Here is a 17,339-nt window from a genome sequence, read left to right on the forward strand (position 1 = left end):
GACACTTGCGCGGTATGCTTTGCCCAACTGTGGGCAAAGCATATAATCGGTACTGCGCACACGCCGGTATTTTTCAGCACGATCTATGCCCCGGAAGTGTGTCCTGCATGTGAAGACTTCTGGGGCATAGACCGCACTGAAAAATACTGGCGCATGCGCGTACCGGTTATATGCATCGCCCACAGTTGGGCAAAGCATACTGCGCAAGTGCCGGAGGCCTTTTCAATGCGCAAGCGTGGAAAACTGCATCTGTGATATTCACAGATGAAGATCACGTTCAGCAAGCCGAGGAGGGGGGGGAGAAGGTGAATAAGCCTCGCCCGTCGGACCGGACCGCGGCGTTCCATACATCTCCGCCAAGATAAAAGAGGTATATTTATGCATCAAAGGTGCGGGGTCGGGGTAATCAAAGGTCCTAATAGAATCCTTATAGGATGCACAATTGGGTGATATCTTTACATGATATCACTAAAAATGGGTGACAGATTCCCTTTAATCTGAAGAGTCCCATTGATTAACGTTGGTTCGAAAATGAGTGACAGATACCCTTTAACTTTTATTTTCAATGGACCAATTGCCCTTGTGAAAATTGCAGCAAGCGCTAGTCTGCTCAGTACATCGAATGAGACTCGTCCGTTCAAATCTATGGGTTCTCAAAATTCGATTCTATACGGATCAACAATACATTAACCAATTTTTATGAATACATTGTCATTGTTTAACCTAGGAAACTGTATTTGGTCTTGTAAATTTTAATAATTGCTGATGTATTAAAACAGATGCCATACAGATACAAAATTGTCAGTTTTTCTTTTCTGGATGAAAATTTAAACATTCCCCAAATTTGGCCATAGAGAAACTTGTGAGTCATGGGGAACAATCAGGGAACAGACTTGTTATTCAAAACACATTATTGCACATCTTTGCTCCTTTTTTGCACAAAATTCATCTTTGCATATTTTTTTTTTAGCATCTTTCCTAACAAGACAAAAGACAATTTTATTTGTGTGCAAAATTCATGAACCAAGAGCGCTATATTTGATTTTGGCGCAAGAAAAAAAAGTGAATACCACAAGGCAAAAGTGACTTAAAACCCTGCAAATTATGAATCTGGTCCATTATACTCGGGTGGCTTCTAAAAGTATGTTTTCTCTGAAATTTAACAGCATTTCAAAGTGCTCTTCCATTGTTGTATGGGATGATACAACAAAAAAACAAACTCTTTTTTTTGTGTGGGTAGTTCTTCCCTTTTCCTCTGTGTCGACGGGATTACTTCAACATGCCATAAAACTGTTGTGGACCCTGTGATACGTATTGCTCTCACAGATTGTATCTGACCATTTCACACAAAAATGACAAGCCACTGAAAAAGTAAGAAATGTTGGTCACATAATGAGTATTGTGGCTCAAATACTGTTCTCTCGGCTCCTTTTTTTTTTTTTTTTTTTTTGGGGCCAAATTCATCACAATGGCGTATGCAATTAGTTTATTTGACTGATCGTAAATATATAATAATTTTCTCTTGCTTTTGTGACTTTTGGTGTCAAAAGTCAAGAAAATTTCTCCAAATTTTGGACTTAATTGAAAATACACAAGGGGATGATGGCGGAAAATTGCACAAAAGTTTAAGGACTTTTTTTTAAAAACGTGATAACTGATTAATAAGGTGAAAGTATCTGGAATTGCTAAACTGCCAACAAAGCATAGAACAAAAGAAAAATAAGAACTCAGGTGAGCACATATACAATAGACTTAAAACAAGGCCCAAATAGAATAATGAATTTGGTGCAAGCAATAAAAGACAAAAAACGGGTGCAAAGGCAATGATGAATCTGGGCCTTAGGCTAAATTGTTTGCAAAGTAAACAGTTGTTACCTCTTAGATAACTGAACATAACTGCAAAAAAAAATTGGACTAAATATAAGACACTGCTCTCAATGAATGCCGTTATGTAATAACACTACTAAGATAGCTGTTGTATTAACAAAGCAAGGATTACCCATCCAAATTACTGAACACCATTTCTGTGCTCCAAAGCAGTGATTTTCCATCATGACCTGAACATTTTCTTCCACCACTTTTACCTATTGTGATGCATTTTATTTTTGCTCCTGAAAATTATTAGGGACAAGTGGCTACTATCTCTTGTACCTGCAGTCAGATGTTCACTTTTACAGGTGTTCAAAAATGTCCTCTCATCTGTCATAAATAGACAGGGAGAAGGGATTTTATCACCTACGGTTAAAACAGTAGATCAGCTTGATCAGAGTGTGGTCCAAATGTCCTCAGTTCTTTCCATACATTGAGGGGGAAAATAGTTTCTCCACCTTCTCCATTCTGACTGTCCCTGAAAATCATAACATACTCTGTCATCCGAGTGTAGTCCTATTTTATTTTATTTTTTTGTTTGTTTTCACGGACTCATAGACTTTCATTGTTAATTTTGATGCTACCCACGGATAAAAATCAGACATGTCTACGATTTTCCATTGATTACTCGGTCCACAAAATAAATCGCAGGCAGATGTGTGAATGGCACAATGGATAATCGCAGGTAAAAGTGCATGAAAACTACGGATAGCACTATGGCTCAGAAAAAAAAAATTGTCTGAATGAGGCCTTAAAGCAACGTTTTTTGTGAAGTAACTAGTGTCAAGTCAGGGGCACATGTCACTTGAAAGCCCCCTTTATTTACAATGTGTATATATTATTTTTTTTACCCCACCGGTTGTTCTTTTTAGTACTCTATGTAGAAACGGAAGTGTGGTTTTTGGATTCAGATCTTAGTGTTTAAAGCTATTTTGTTGGTTAGATTAGAGCTGAAGTTGTGTGACTGTACCACGACAGTGAGGGGAGGTGGACGACCTCTGATTAGTCAGAGTACACAGTTCTTGCATTACACCAGGAATAGCTGAGCCACTTGCCAAGCTTGAGAAGAGAGTAAATGCCTATGCTCTCCCACTCCAGCCCCCATCCCATCTTTCCCCCCAAAAGGGCCCCCTTTACTATGTCTAATACGCATCTTTTGACATTTACTCCTACATTTATTTTTTTTTTTGGCTCGGTGTAGAAAACTTTTTAGTATAATCAAATTTACTAGACCCCCACCTCCATTAGATCCCTGTCTGTACAAACAGCTGTATATCCCTATGAGGAGTCTAATGTGCATGTCTCCTTGTAAATAATATTTATAGATGTCTTTTATAAAATGTAATGTTACAATTCTAAAGGACAATCCTGTCGCTACAGATTAGTTTCTGTTTCTTAGTTTATCTTCTGTAAAGCCTTCCCGCAATAAAATGGTTGTTCAACATTTCAGTATAAGTTTTGTTCTTGTTGTTTTGATTTAATTGTAATAAATCTATCAGACAGCACTTCACTGAGATTTCTTGTTGCTCTTATCTAGAATTCACTGTGCGTAGAAACAGTACTAAGAAATTACTGGAAAATTACTCACACGTGTGAGCTTCTAGAGGTCCTTTCCTTACGGAAATTAAATTATTTCCTTAGAGTAAACACCAGCTATAACACATTTTACCTGATAAAATAAGGTTTCATAGAAGAACCACTGAGTAAAATATAGAGCTTTGTAGTGAAAATAAATCTCATTTTTGCACAATTCTTTCTCAAACAAACGTTAAAGGGAACCTGTCATCAGGATTGTGCATAGTAACCTACACACAGTGTCAGGTCGGCGGCGTTATACAGATTAAAATCTTGTGCTTTTTTTAGTCCTTATTTTCAGATTTTACTTAATGATATGCTTGTGTCCTAAGGCGGTGTTGGTGTGTATTGTGCTCTGATTAGATATTCATAATGACCTGCCCCCTAGTTTGCATAATGGATATACTAATATGTGTATTTGAAAAAGTCATTTCAAAATGGCGGCGCCTGCGTGCTATCACTAGTCAGTTAGTGCCTATTATATTGCTGTGTTGAAAAGGAAAAAAAAAATCACCTCCAAAATGGCGCCGTTGGCTGTGCATTAGCATCTATCGCGTTCCGATAGATGCATTTTAATCAGTATAACTGCGCCTACCTGACACTGTGTAGGTTATTATGCACAATTCCCTTTAAGACTCAAAAATTGAATTGTAGTATGAGTGTCACTCCACTACAAGGAGAAAACCTACCGTATTTTTTGGAGTACAAGACGCACCAGACCAGAAGATGCACCCCAAATTTTCAGAAGGAAAGTGGGGAGAAAAAAATGAATGCGTCAAATGGGGGTCCGTCGTACAGTCCTGAATTCAGCTTACCCTGGGGGATCAGCAGTGCTGGTGGAGCAGAGTCACGGGGTGTTTCGTGGTCCGGCGATGATATGACCCAGACTGGTGTGGCAGGTTTGGTCGGTGCTGTGGAGCCTCCGACAATATTTTGTGAAAGCCCGGAGCCCCCTCGCATCCATTGCTGCGTTGCTGTGGTTTCTGGGAAATCCCCTCACAAGGCTCGTGCGGGGGGGCTCCGGCGACATTTTGTGAAAGCCCTGAGCCCGCGCACTTCCATTGCTTTGATTCTGTGGCCTCTGGAAAAATGGCCGCCGGAGGCGGCGCATGCGCAGATTGAGATCTCGGCAACAAGATCTCATTGCTGAGATCTCAATCTGTGCATGCGCCGCCTCCGCCACAGGATCGAGGCAATGGAAGTGCGCGGGCTCCTGGCTTTCACAAAATGTGGCCAGAGGCCCCCCCCCCCCCGCACCACTGAGCCTTCTGCATCGGGGTGGGAGTGAGATCATCGCCCTGCAGCGTTAGACCACAGGAAGAATCTCCCGACTCCTGCTGCCAACTCGCTAATTGTATATTTGGTTTAGCCCACATTTTTTTGGGGGAAAAAAGTGCGTCTTATAGTCCGAAAAATACGGTATATGTTACTTGGCTGGGTGAGTGGCATTGTCTGTAGTATTGCTAAAAAATACATACAGTGAGTTCGTAATGAATTCAGACCCCTTTAAATTTTCACTCTGTTTCATTGCAGCCATTTGGTAAATTCAAAAAAGTTCATTTTTTCTCATTAATGTACACTCTGCACCCCATCTTGACTGAAAAAAAATAAATGTAGAAATGTTTGCAAATTTATTAAAAAAGTTAAACTGAACGATCACGTGGTCATAAGTATTCACACCCTTTGCTCAGTATTGAGTAGAAGCTCTTTTTGAGCTAGTACAGCCATGAGTCTTCTTGGGACTGATGCAACAAGTTTTTCACACCTGGATTTGGGGATCCTCTGCCATTCTTCCTTGCAGAGCCTCTCCAGTTCCTTCAGGTTGGATAGTGAACGTTGTGGACAGCCATTTTCAGGTCTCTTTAGAGTTGCTCAATTGGGTTTAGGTCATGGCTCTGGCTGAGCCAGTCAAGAATGGTCACGGAGTTGTTCTGAAGCCACTCCTTTGTTATTTTAGGGGTGTGCTTTGTGTCATTGTCTTGTTGGAAGGTGAACCTTTGGCCAAGTCTGAGGTCCAGAGCATTCTGGAAGAGGTTTTCATCCAGTATATCTCTGTACTTGGCCGCATTCATGTTTACTTCAATTGCAACCAGTCGTCCTGTCCCTGCAGCTGAAAAACACCCCCATAGCATGATGCTGCCACCACCATGTTTCACTGTTGGGATTGTATTGGGCAGGTGATGAGCAGTGCCTGGTTTTCTCCACACATACCGCTTAGAATTATCACCAAGAAGTTCTATCTTCGTCTCATCAGACCAGAGAATCTCATTTCTCATAGTCTGGGAGTCCTTCATGTGTGGGGTTTTTTTTTTTTGCAAACCCCATGCGGTCTTTCTGATGTCTTGCACTGAGGAGATGCTTCTGTCGGGCCACTCTGCCATAAAGGCCTGACTGGTGGAGGGCTGCAGTGATAGTTGACTTAGGAGAAAGTTCCACAATCCTACTGCATTTGTGGAACTCAGCTACAGGGATCTTGGGGTTCTTCTTTACCTCTCTCACCAAGGCTCTTCTCCCACGATTGCTCAGTTTGGCAGGACGGCCAGGTCTAGGAAGACTTCTGGTGGTCCCAAACTTCTTCCATGTAAGGATTATGGAGGCCACTGCGCTCTTAGAAACCTTGAGTACTGCAGAAATTCTTTTGTAACCTAGGCCAGATCTGTGCCTTGCCACAATTCTGTCTCTGAGCTCCTTGGCCAGTTCCTTTGACCTCATGATTCTCATTTGGTCTGACATGCACTGTGAGCTGTGAGGTCTTATATAGACAGGTGTGCGCCTTTACAAATCAAGTCCTATCCGTTTAAATAAACACCGCTGGACTCCAATAAAGGAGTAGAACCATCTCAAGGAGGATCACAAGGAAATGGCAGCATGTGACTTAATGAGTGTCTGAGCAAAGGTCTGAATACTTATGACCATGTGATATTTCAGTTTTTCTTTATTAATTTGCAAAAATGTCTACATTTTTTTTTTTTTTTTCAATTTAAGATTGGGTGCAGAGTGTACATTGAGAGCAAAATGAACTTTTTTGAATGTACCAAATGGCTGCAATGAAACAGAGTGAAAAATTTAAAGGGGTCTGAATACTTTCCGTACCCACTGTATATCGGATAACCATTCTATCAATTATGAGATTCAGTATCCATCTTTGTGAGATGCTAATATTGACCGTTTCTGTATGCTGCCATCGTTAGCTGAGGCTAGTTTACTCAGGCTGCATATATGTGCGGCTAATAACTGGAATTGGATCCTGCTTGGTACAAGTAGACAAACCTCTTCGAATTAAAGCCGTTTGAAATGGTTTCTCTGCTTTTTCCTGATGACATCAGATCTTGTTCTATAAGAATAATCTTTATATAGCACCAACATATAAGTAAAGAAAAACAATGACGCCCCTGCTCGTAAGAGCTTACAATCTACAGTGAGATGGGGGAGACGCAAAGTACAGGTGCTTATTTACAATGAGGGTCTAGACATCTTGAGGTCAATGAAATCCCAGCGTTCAGGCAGCATTTACATATAGTGTATGACCAACTCTACTCGTGCAGTGTATCCAGGTCCGTGGAAGGATGTGAGGTTGGACAGTTTATGCACCAGACCATAAAATATATAGTAGCTTTGTGTGAGACATTTTTACAGATCAAATGACCTGATTATTCAATAGATTTTTCTATTTATTTATATACTTTAGTGTTTTATGCAGAAAGATGATGTCCGCTGCGCTGGTAGTATGAGGATAGTTTTCACCTCCATCTTCCTGTTAGAGAAGGGTGTGTTATTTTATTTCTTTCAAAAAATGGCAAATATAGTGTATTCACAAGTGTGTCAATTTTGCCCCTTTTTTTGTTTTCGTTAAGTTGAGTTTTTGAATATGCGCGGTTTTATTTTTAAGCGCGTAAACTGACCTCCAGTGCGTTTTTTGAAATTTTCCAGCTTGTCAGTTTCTCTTGTGGGAACTTTTTTTTTTTTTCTTTTTGTGCGGATTTACCCGTCGATTTGCAGTAGATACGGAAAAATTCACATGCAAAAACAAAGCTGTTTGTTAAAATATGCTAATCCAAAAAGAGACAAAAGAACAGCAGTGTCAAAACCGCCACAAAAATGTACGTTTAAGAAAAACAAGTGACCTAATAGATGCAGAAGATCTGCAGCATCCAAAGTTCCCAAATATTCATCACAGGAACTTAAAATCCCCAATCCATCATTGTTGTTTCTCTGCTTTTATGGAGTAATTTGCTTCTTTTCACTGGCTTTAGTATGTGCCCCTTAAAGGGAACCTGTCACCTCCCCCCCCAGGGAGTGTTTAAAAGAGCCACCTTCAGCAGCACTAAGGCTGCATTCTGTGAAGGTGGCTCTTCTGTTTCTGACCCCCATTAGCGCTGAAAAAATGACATGAATAGGTCCTCATACCTGGATTCAGTCACAGAGGTATGGAGTGTCCCACTAATTAAGCTGCCTCCCAGCTGTCCATCAACCTCCCTGTAGCGTCCCGACACCGCCTCCTGTCTTGTTTCCGTTACATGCCGGCGGGTGCCTGCGCTGTGACAACAGTTCTCGGGCATGAGCAGTGTGCGCTGCCCGGGAACTGACAGGCTATCGCCAGTTATGAAGTATTCACACTGCGGGGCGGCATCTGGAGACTTAGAAACACGCAGGCGCAATAGCCTGATGTCAGTTCCCGGGCAGCCAATTTTGTTTTCAAAAAGCCAAACGGTGCTCCCTCCCTTCTGAGCTCTGCCGTGTGCCCACAGTGGTTTTCCCCACATATGGGGCATCAGTGTACTCGGGGGCAAATTGCACAAGAACTTTGGGGGTCTGATTTCTCCTGTTACACTTAGTAAAATAAAAAATTATGGGCTAAAAACATTTTTGTGGGAAAAAATGATTTTTTATTTTCACAGCTCTGCATTAAAAACATCTGTGAAGCACTTGGGGTTTCAAAGTGCTCACCACACATCTAGATAAGCTCCTTGGTGGGTCTAGTTTCCAAAATGGGGTCACTTGGGGTTTTTTACTGTTTAGGCACATCAGGGGCTCTCCAAACGCAACATGATGCCCACAGAACATTCCATCAAAGTCTGCATTCCAAAAGTCACTTCTTCCCTTTCGAGCTCCGACATGTGCTCCCCCCCTTCCCCCCCACATATCGGGTATCCGTGTACTCAGGACAAATTGAAAAACAAGTCTTGGAGTCCAATTTCTCCTGTTACCCTTGTGAAAATAAAAAAATTGTGGGCTAAAAAAATCATTTTTGTGGGAAAAAATGATTTTTATTTTCACAGTTCTGCATTATAAACTTTAGTGAAATACTTGGGGGTTTAAAGTTCTCACAACACATCTAGATGAGTTCCTTGGGGGTCTAGTTTCCAAAATGGGGTCACTTGTGGGGGGTTTCTACTGTTTAGGCACATCATGGTGTCTCCAAACGCGACATGGTGTCCGATCTCAATTCCACCCAATTATACATTGAAAAAGTCAAACGGTACTCCTTCCCTTCTGAGCTCTGCCGTGCGCCGAAACAGTGGTTTACCCCCACATATGTGGTATCAGCATACTCAGGACAAATTGCACAACAACAACTTTTGGGGTCTAATTCCTCTTGCTACCCTTGGTAAAATAAAAAAAATGTGGGTGAAAAGATCATTTTTGTGAAAAAAAACATGGATTTTTTATTTTTACAGCTCTGTTATAAATGTTTGTGAAGCACTTGGAGTTCAAAGTGCTCACCACACATCTAGATAAGTTCCTTAGGGGATCTAGTTTACAAAATGGTGTCACTTGTGGGGGTTTCCACTGTTTAGGCATATCAGGAGTTCTCCAAACGCAACATGGCATCCAAGCTCAATTCCAGCCAATTCTGCATTGAAAATGTCAAACTACGCTCCTTCCCTTCCGAGCTCTGCCGTGCGCCCAAACACACGCATATGGGTTATTGGCATATTCAGGAGAAATTGCACAGCAAATTTTGTGGTTCATTTTCTCTCTTAACACTTGTGAAAATAAAAAAAATGGTTCTGAAGTAAATTTTTTTTGTAAAAAAAAATTAAATGTTAATTTTTTTCCTTCCACATTGCTTAAGTTCCTGTGAAGCACGTAAAGGGTTAATAAACTTCTCGAATGTGGTTTTGAGCACCTTGAGGGGTCCAGTTTTTAAAACGGTGTCTTTTGGGTATTTTCTGCCATATAGACCCCTCAAAGTGACTTCAAATATGAGGCGGTCCCTAAAAAAAAATGGTTTTGTAAATTTTATTGTAAAAATGAGAAATCGCTGGTCAACTTTTAACCCTTACAACTTCCTAACAAAAAAAAAAATTGTTTCCAAAATTGGACTGATGTAAAGTAGACATGTGAGAAATGTTATTTATTAAGAAATTTGTGTGACATCACTCCCTGATTTAAGGGCATACAAATGTAAAATTTGAAAATTGCAGAATTTTAAAAATTTTCGCCATATTTCCGCTTTTTTTCATAAATAAGCACAAGTCATATCAAAGACATTTTACCACTAGCATGAAGTACAATATGTTATGAAAAAACAGTCTTAGAATCAGCGGGATCCATTGAAGCATTCCAGAGCTATAACCTCATAAAGGGACAATGATCAGAATTGTAAAAATTGGCCTGGTCATTAAGCTGCAAATTGGCTCTGTCACTAAGGGGTTAAAAGTGGTGCCCTTTAGCTTCAGGAAGATTACCCCAAGCCATGCATTTAATTTTAGGAAAATGAAGCTAGCGACAGTGTGGTTCAAAGGCTGTCCTCCATCTGTAAATTCAGAAAGTCTGTAAAAATGGGAAGCTTCTTCAATTACAGCTAGTGACTGGACAAATGCATTAAAGACCCAAGTTGGTAAAACAGCTTTGTTTTTTGAATACTTGCATGCAGTTCATGAAGAGTGTGAAGATTACCATTTGTTGCTAGAGTGTTGGGGCTACAGCCATCTGTGCCAACTCTTGTGGATTCTTGCAACTTTTGGACTAGTTGTTTTGTTGATGTGTAATCGTCGAAACGCGTTCATTTGTGTCACTTCTATGACAGTAGCGTTCTAATATTTTTATTGCTTAACCCCTTCCTGACATGAGACGTACTATCTCGTCCATGGGACCCGGGCCCCTATGCCCATGGACGGGATAGTACGTCTACCGCGATCAGCGGCGCCCACGTGGTGAGCGCCGCTGATCGCGGCCGGGTGTCAGCTGATTATCACAGCTGACACCCGGCACAATGTGTCAAGGGCGGTCACGGACCGCCCCCGACACGTTAACCCCTTGCACACCGCGATCAAACACGATCGCGGTGTACCGGGAGTTAAAGGGAAGCATCGGCAGGGAGGGGGCTCCCTCAGTGCTTCCCTGAGCCCCCCACGGCAGCGCAATGTGCAGCGCTGCTGCGGGGGACTCCTTTCCTCCAGGCCCCCGAATCCAAGATGGCGACGGGGGCCTTCTGGGGCCTGCAGGAAGCTGGCTTCCTCAGTGCCTGCAAAGAGCAGGCAAGAGGAAGTCTACTTCAATGCCTGTGACAGATTGCTGATCTGTCACAGTGATCTGTGATGTGACAGATCAGCGATCTGTCACAGGACAGTGATATCCCACCTGGGACTATGTAATAAAGTAAAAAAAAAATTAAAAAAAAGTGTAAAAATAATTGTAAAAAAATCGCCAAATAAATTAGTAAAAAAAAAAAAATATATTCCCCAATAAATTCATTTTTTGAAAATAAAAAAACCCCAAAACAATAAAAGTACACATATTAGGTATCGCCACGTCTGTAACGACCCGCCCTATAAAACTGTCCCATTAGTTAACCCCTTTAGCGAACCCCTTAATAAAAATAAAAAACGAAGCAAAAAATAATGATTTATTATCATACTCCCAAACAAAAAGTGTAATAACGCGCGATCAAAAAGACGCATATAAATATCCATGGTACCGCTGAAAACGTCATCTTGTCCCGCAAAAAAAAGAGCCGCCACACAGCATCATCAACGAAAAAATAAAAAAGTTATAGCTCGCAGAATAAAGCGATGCAAAAATAATTATTTTTTATGTAAAATAGTTTTCATTGCATAAAACCGACAAAACATAAAAAAACGACCTAAATGAGGTATCGCTGTAACCGTACTGACCCGAAGAATAAAACCGCTTTATCAATTTTACCGCACGCGGAACGGTGTAAACGCACTCCCCCAAAAGAAATTCATGAAACGCTGGTTTTTGTTCATTCTGCGTCCCAAAAATCAGAATAAAAAGCGATCAAAAAATGTCACGTGCCCGAAAATGGTACCAATAAAAACGTCAACTCGTCCCGCAAAAAATAAGACCTCACATGACTCGGTGGGTCAAAATACGGAAAAATTATAGCTCTCAATATGTGGTGATGCAAAAGCTATTTTTACAATAAAAAGCGTCTTTCAGCGTGCGACAGCTGCCAAAAATAAAAACCGCCATAAATAGTAAATCAAACCCCCCGTTATCACCCCCTTAGTTAGGGAAAAATAATAAAATTAAAAAAATGTATTTATTTCCATTTTTCCATTAGGGTTAGGGCTGAGATTAGGGTTAGGGGTGTGTTGGGGTTCGGGTTGGAGTTAGAATTGGGGGTTTCCACTGTTTGGGCACATCAGGGGGTCTCCAAATGCAACATTGCGTCTGATCTCAATTCCAGCCAATTCTGAGTTGAAAAAGTCATATGGTGCTCCTTCCCTTCCAAGCTCTGCCATGCGCCCAAACAGTGTTTTACCCCCACATGTAGGGTATCAGCCTACTCAGGACAAATTGCAAAACAATTTTTGGCATCCAATTTCTCCTGTACCTTTAGGAAAATAAAAAAATTGAGGGCAAAAATATCATTTTTGTGGAAAAAAATGATTTTTTTATTTTCACGTCCGAGCGTTATAAACTTCTGTGAAGCACTTGGGGGTTCAAAGTGCTCACCACACATCTAGATAAGTTCCGTGGGGGGGTCTAGTGTCCAAAATGGGGTCACTTGTGGGGAGTTTCAATAGTTTAGGTACATCAGGGGCTCTCCAAACGCACATGACACCCGCAGACCATTCCATCAAAGTCTGCATTCTAAAATGGCACTGCTTCCCTTCCGAGCCCCGACGTGTGTCCATACAGTAGTTTTCTTCCACATATGGGGTGTCAGCGTACTCATGACAAATTGGACAACAACTTTTGGGGTCTAATTTCTCCTGTTACCCTTGGGAAAATAAAAAAAATGGTGACTAAAAGATCATGTTTGTGGAAAAAATACGAATTTTTTATTTTCACGCCCGGGCGTTATAAACTTCTGTGAAGCACTGGGGGGTTCAAAGTGCTCACCACACATCTAGATAAGTTCCTTGGGGGGTATAGTTTACAAAATGGTGTCATTTGTGGGGGGTTTCCACTGTTTTGGTACATCAGGGGTTTTCCAATCGCGACATGGTGTCCGATCTCAATTCCAGCCAAAAACGTCAAATGGCGCTGCTTCCCTTCCGAGCTCTGCCATGCGCCCAAATAGTGGTTTACCCCCACATGTGGGGTATCAGCGTACTCAGGACAAATTGCACAATAACTTTTAGGGTCCTGTTACCCTTGGGAAAATAAAAATTGGGGTGAAAAGATCATTTTTGTGGAAAAAATATGATTTTTTAATTGTACCGCTGTACGTTATAAACTTCTATAAAGCCCTTGTGGGTTCAAAGTTCTCACCACATATCTAGATAAGTTCCTTGGGGGGGGTCTAGTTTCCAAAATGGGGTCACTTGTAGGGGGTTTCCAATGTTTAGGTACATCAGGGACTCTCCAAACGTGACATGGCGTCCGATCTGAATTCCAGCCAATTTTGCATTGAAAAAGTCAAACGGCGCTCCTTCCATTCTGAGCTCTGTCATGCGCAGAAACAGTCGTTCCCCCCCCCCCCCCCCCCACAAATCAGGTATCAGCGTACTCAGGACAAATTGCACAATAACTTTTGCAGTCCAATTTCTCCTGTTACCCTTGGTAAAATAAAAAAAATTGAACCTGAAGTATTTTTTTTGTGAAAAAAAGTTAGATGTTCATTTTTTTTTAAATAATCAAAAAAATTCCTGTGACGCACCTAAAGGGTTAATAAACTTCTTGAATGTGGTTTTGAGCACCTTAAGGGGTGCAGTTTTTAGAATGGTGTCACTTTTGGGTATTTTCTATCCTATAGACCCCTCAAAGTGGCTTCAAATGTGATGTGGTCCTAAAAATAAAATGAGAAATCGCTGGTCAACTTTTAACCCTTATAACTTCCTAACAAAAAAAAATTTTGGTTCCAAAATTGTGCTGATGTAAAGTAAACATGTGGGAAATGTTAGTTATCAAGTTTTTTGTGTGCCGTATCTCTGTGATTTAAGGGCATAAAAATTCAAAGTTGGAAAATTGCGAAATTTTCAAAATTTTTGCCAAATTTCCGTTTTTTTTCACAAATAAACGCAAAGTTATTTGAATGAAATTTTACCACTAACATGAAGTACAATATGTCACGAGAAAACAATGTCAGAATCACCGGGATCCATGGAAGCGTTGCAGAGTTATGACCTCATAAAGGGACAGTGGTCAGAATTGTAAAAATTGGCCCGGTCATGAACGTGCAAACCACCCTTGGGGGTGAAGGGGTTAAAGGGGTTTCCGTTTAGCAGCAAAAAAGGTGATAAAAATTCCCATAACTCATCTCTGGGATTTCAAACAATCTTTAATAACTTCACTACAGCGATGACTTGCTCTGCAAGCATTTTACTGTTGATGGCCTCCGTTATGATGATTCCATGTTTTGGCATGTGACCACTGAGGTCTAAAGATAGGGCCATCAGTAAAAAGTCTCAGTAAACGCCTTTAAAGTCTGCCGAACTAAAGGTCATTGTAAGCTTAAGCACTGTTCCCATAAAAAAAAAATGTTTTCCTCTTTAACATATTAAAATCATTATGTTATATAGCACTGTACACTGACAATTGCTCATTTTGTCTTTGGTGCTCTGAACTGAGCCAAAATCTCGATCTGCACATGCGCCATTTTATTGAAGTCCTGCACTTAAGATGCCGGCTCCCACTGTGCACGTGTCGCCGACATGGTTAATTAAGACTGGTATTTTGCGCTCCAAACTTCCATGAAGGGAACGCTGAACTAAGATTGGTCAAATTAAGAGGACACCCCTCTTTAAAGGGAACCTGTCACCTGTTTTGGCCGCTATAAGCTGCGGCCACCACCTTTCAGGGCTTATTTACAGCACTGTATAATGCTGTAGATAAGCCCCCGGTCCGATCTGAAAGATAAGAAAAATATTTTTTGTTATATTTTTATTATACTCACCCAGGGGGCGGTCTGGTCCGATGGGTGTCTCAGGTCCGGGTCCAGCGCCTCCTATCTTACGATGCCACCCTCCTGCTCCTGCACAGGCATACTTATCTGCCCTGTTGAGGGCAGAGTAAAGTACTGCAGTGCGCAGGCGCTTGACCTCTGACCTTTCCTGGCGCCTGCGCACTGCAGAACTCTGCTCTCAACAGGGCAGAGAAATGCGCCTGCGCAGAAGCGCGATGCCGGGGAGCGATGAAGCAAGCAGTAGGGCGGCGTCGCAAGAAGATGGGAGGTGCCGGACCCAGACCTGAGACACCCATCAGACCGGACCACCCTCCTGAGTCAGTATAATAAAAGTTATTTTTCTTATCTTTCAGGTCTGATCAGGGGCTTATCTACAGCATTATAGAATGCTGTAGATAAGCCCTGAAAGGCAGCGGCCACATCTTATAGCAGCCAAAACAGCTGACAGGTTCCCTTTAATTTGGCACATTTTTCTGCTTGATAAATCAGTGATGGAGGCCTATATCAGACCTGGGCAAAGTACATCCCGAGGGTCCCATGCGGCTCTTTGGGTGTTTCAATGTGACCCCTGGATCCGGACAGCCTCAGTGGCATTCCGCACCACACTGTCTCCTTCCTGACACCTAAAATTAATTTTCTCTAATTCACAGTACATTGTGGGAAATTGTAAGGACATCATGCTATGCCCCAAGGGTATACTGTATTAGGGCTTTTTTTTTTTTTTTTTGGGGGGGGGGGGTGCATACTGTGTAGGGCGGCTATGTGGGGATATACTGCAGGATGGCATCATACTTTGTGGGGACATCACAGTGAGGTGGGCTTTGTGGGAGCATCATACTGTGTGAGGGTACATTACACAGTGAGAGGGTTGTGGGGAGATCATACTATTTGAAGGGCTTTGTGGGGACATACGCTACGTGGGGAGCTCTCTGGGGTTAACATACTTTGTGGGGACATTATGCTTTATGTTCTATGAACGGTCGACACTCATAGCAAGTCAGCATTTCTGCTACATAGAGCAGGGCCTGAATTACGTTTTATGGTAACAGCAACATTGCAATAAAATGCAATAAGTGGCAATCAAAAGATCGCATCTACACCTAAATGGTATCAATAAAAACGTCAGATCGGCGCGTAAAAATAAGCCCTCACCCAACCCCAGATCCCGAAAATGGAGAAGATACGGGTCTCGAGAAATGGCGTCACTTTTTTTTTTTTTTTCCTCACAAATTAAGTGAAAAAGAACCTAGACATGTTTGGTGTCTGTGAACTCGTAATGACCTGTAGAATCATAATGGCAGGTCAGTTTTAGCATTTAGTGAACATGGTAAAAAAATATGGTACACAATATGGTAAAATCAATGGTGCCACTCAAAAGTACAACTCGTCTTGCAAAAAACAAGCCTTCACATGGCCATAGTGGCAAAGCAAAAAATGGAAATACCATCGGTCCTTAAGGGGTTTTAATGTGGTCGGTTGGATCGGCCCTCTAGAATAGTCACGGTCTTTGATATGGCCCCTTGGGAAAATTAATTCCCCACCCTTAGCCTATATGCAACTATATCAAGGGTCTGTGTACATTTAGCTTTGAAGACGGGGTTGGCAGGGTCTTATCTCTTGGATCCCCATGAGTCGGCAGAATGAAACAAAACCGTGCTTGTTTTGCTGCTGGTGTTTCTAGATCTCTCTAAATCGATAATTTTACATCTCCCCAATGTGATTGTGATTTGTCACCTATCAATAAGAAATGAGGCAGTGACTTCTGACTCACGGTGGCGATACCCCTTCTTATTTCCACAGTTTTACTAAAGTTATTCCCTGGTTAATTATTAAAGCACTATAACTTCTGACTTGTCATCAATCGCTTTCTTTAGCTAAGCCCCAGTGAGAGTATAAATGGCTTCATATATTCTAATTTGTAATCCCGTGCCCTCTTGTAAATTGTACTAGAAGGTGAATTACAATCTAATATTCTCTGTTCTGTCCCTAGGAACATCATCTCCAGCGAGCCATTTCAGCACTGCAGGTATATGGAGAGAAGCGGGATAACATGGTTATTCCAGTACCGGAGGCAGAAAGTAACATCGCTTATTATGAATCTGTGTACCCAGGGGAATTTAAGATGCCAAAGCAGCTCATTCACATACAGCGTAAGTGCTTCACTTTTTTTCATCTAGTGACTTTCTTACTGTTGAGTGCATAAGTTGGCTGTAAATGAATATTTTATTTGGCCTTTGTGCTAAATTATTTCAATGTTTAATATTTAGAGCACTTATTTAGTCTCCATCTATGATTTATTTAGGCTGATTTCCATTTTTGCCTGAATGGCTTGTAATCACAAAAACGTAAACTATTTTAATAAGTCATCCAGAAAATGATCATCTGATACTAATATATATATATTACTTCTTCAGCTTTTAGTTTGGATGCCGAGCAACCGGATTATGACAAGGATTCTGAAGATGAGATTTTTGTAAACAAACTTAATAAGAAAATTGAGATTTCTCCTCTTCAGTTTGAAGAGATGATTGATCGATTAGAGAAAGGCAGTGGTCAACAGGTAAGTTATCTG

The 17,339-nt window shown here is 41.4% G+C and overlaps 1 protein-coding gene across 2 annotated transcripts in view; it reads left to right on the forward strand.

The window, feature by feature from the left end:
- The window catches only part of EPC1 (enhancer of polycomb homolog 1), a 96,165-nt gene that overhangs the window by 43,380 nt on the left and 35,446 nt on the right, over positions 1 to 17,339 (forward strand). For both annotated transcript variants that reach the window (XM_073581687.1, XM_073581686.1), the window contains 2 exons: positions 16,758 to 16,917; positions 17,182 to 17,327. In XM_073581687.1, the coding sequence (XP_073437788.1) occupies positions 16,818 to 16,917; positions 17,182 to 17,327 (246 nt within the window). In that variant the 5' untranslated portion in view covers positions 16,758 to 16,817. The remainder of the gene's footprint in view (positions 1 to 16,757; positions 16,918 to 17,181; positions 17,328 to 17,339) is intronic.

Source organism: Dendrobates tinctorius, unplaced genomic scaffold (assembly GCF_039654945.1).
Source record: "Dendrobates tinctorius isolate UK_male_01 unplaced genomic scaffold, ASM3965494v1 ptg000070l, whole genome shotgun sequence".
In the NCBI taxonomy this organism is placed as follows: domain Eukaryota; kingdom Metazoa; phylum Chordata; class Amphibia; order Anura; family Dendrobatidae; genus Dendrobates; species Dendrobates tinctorius.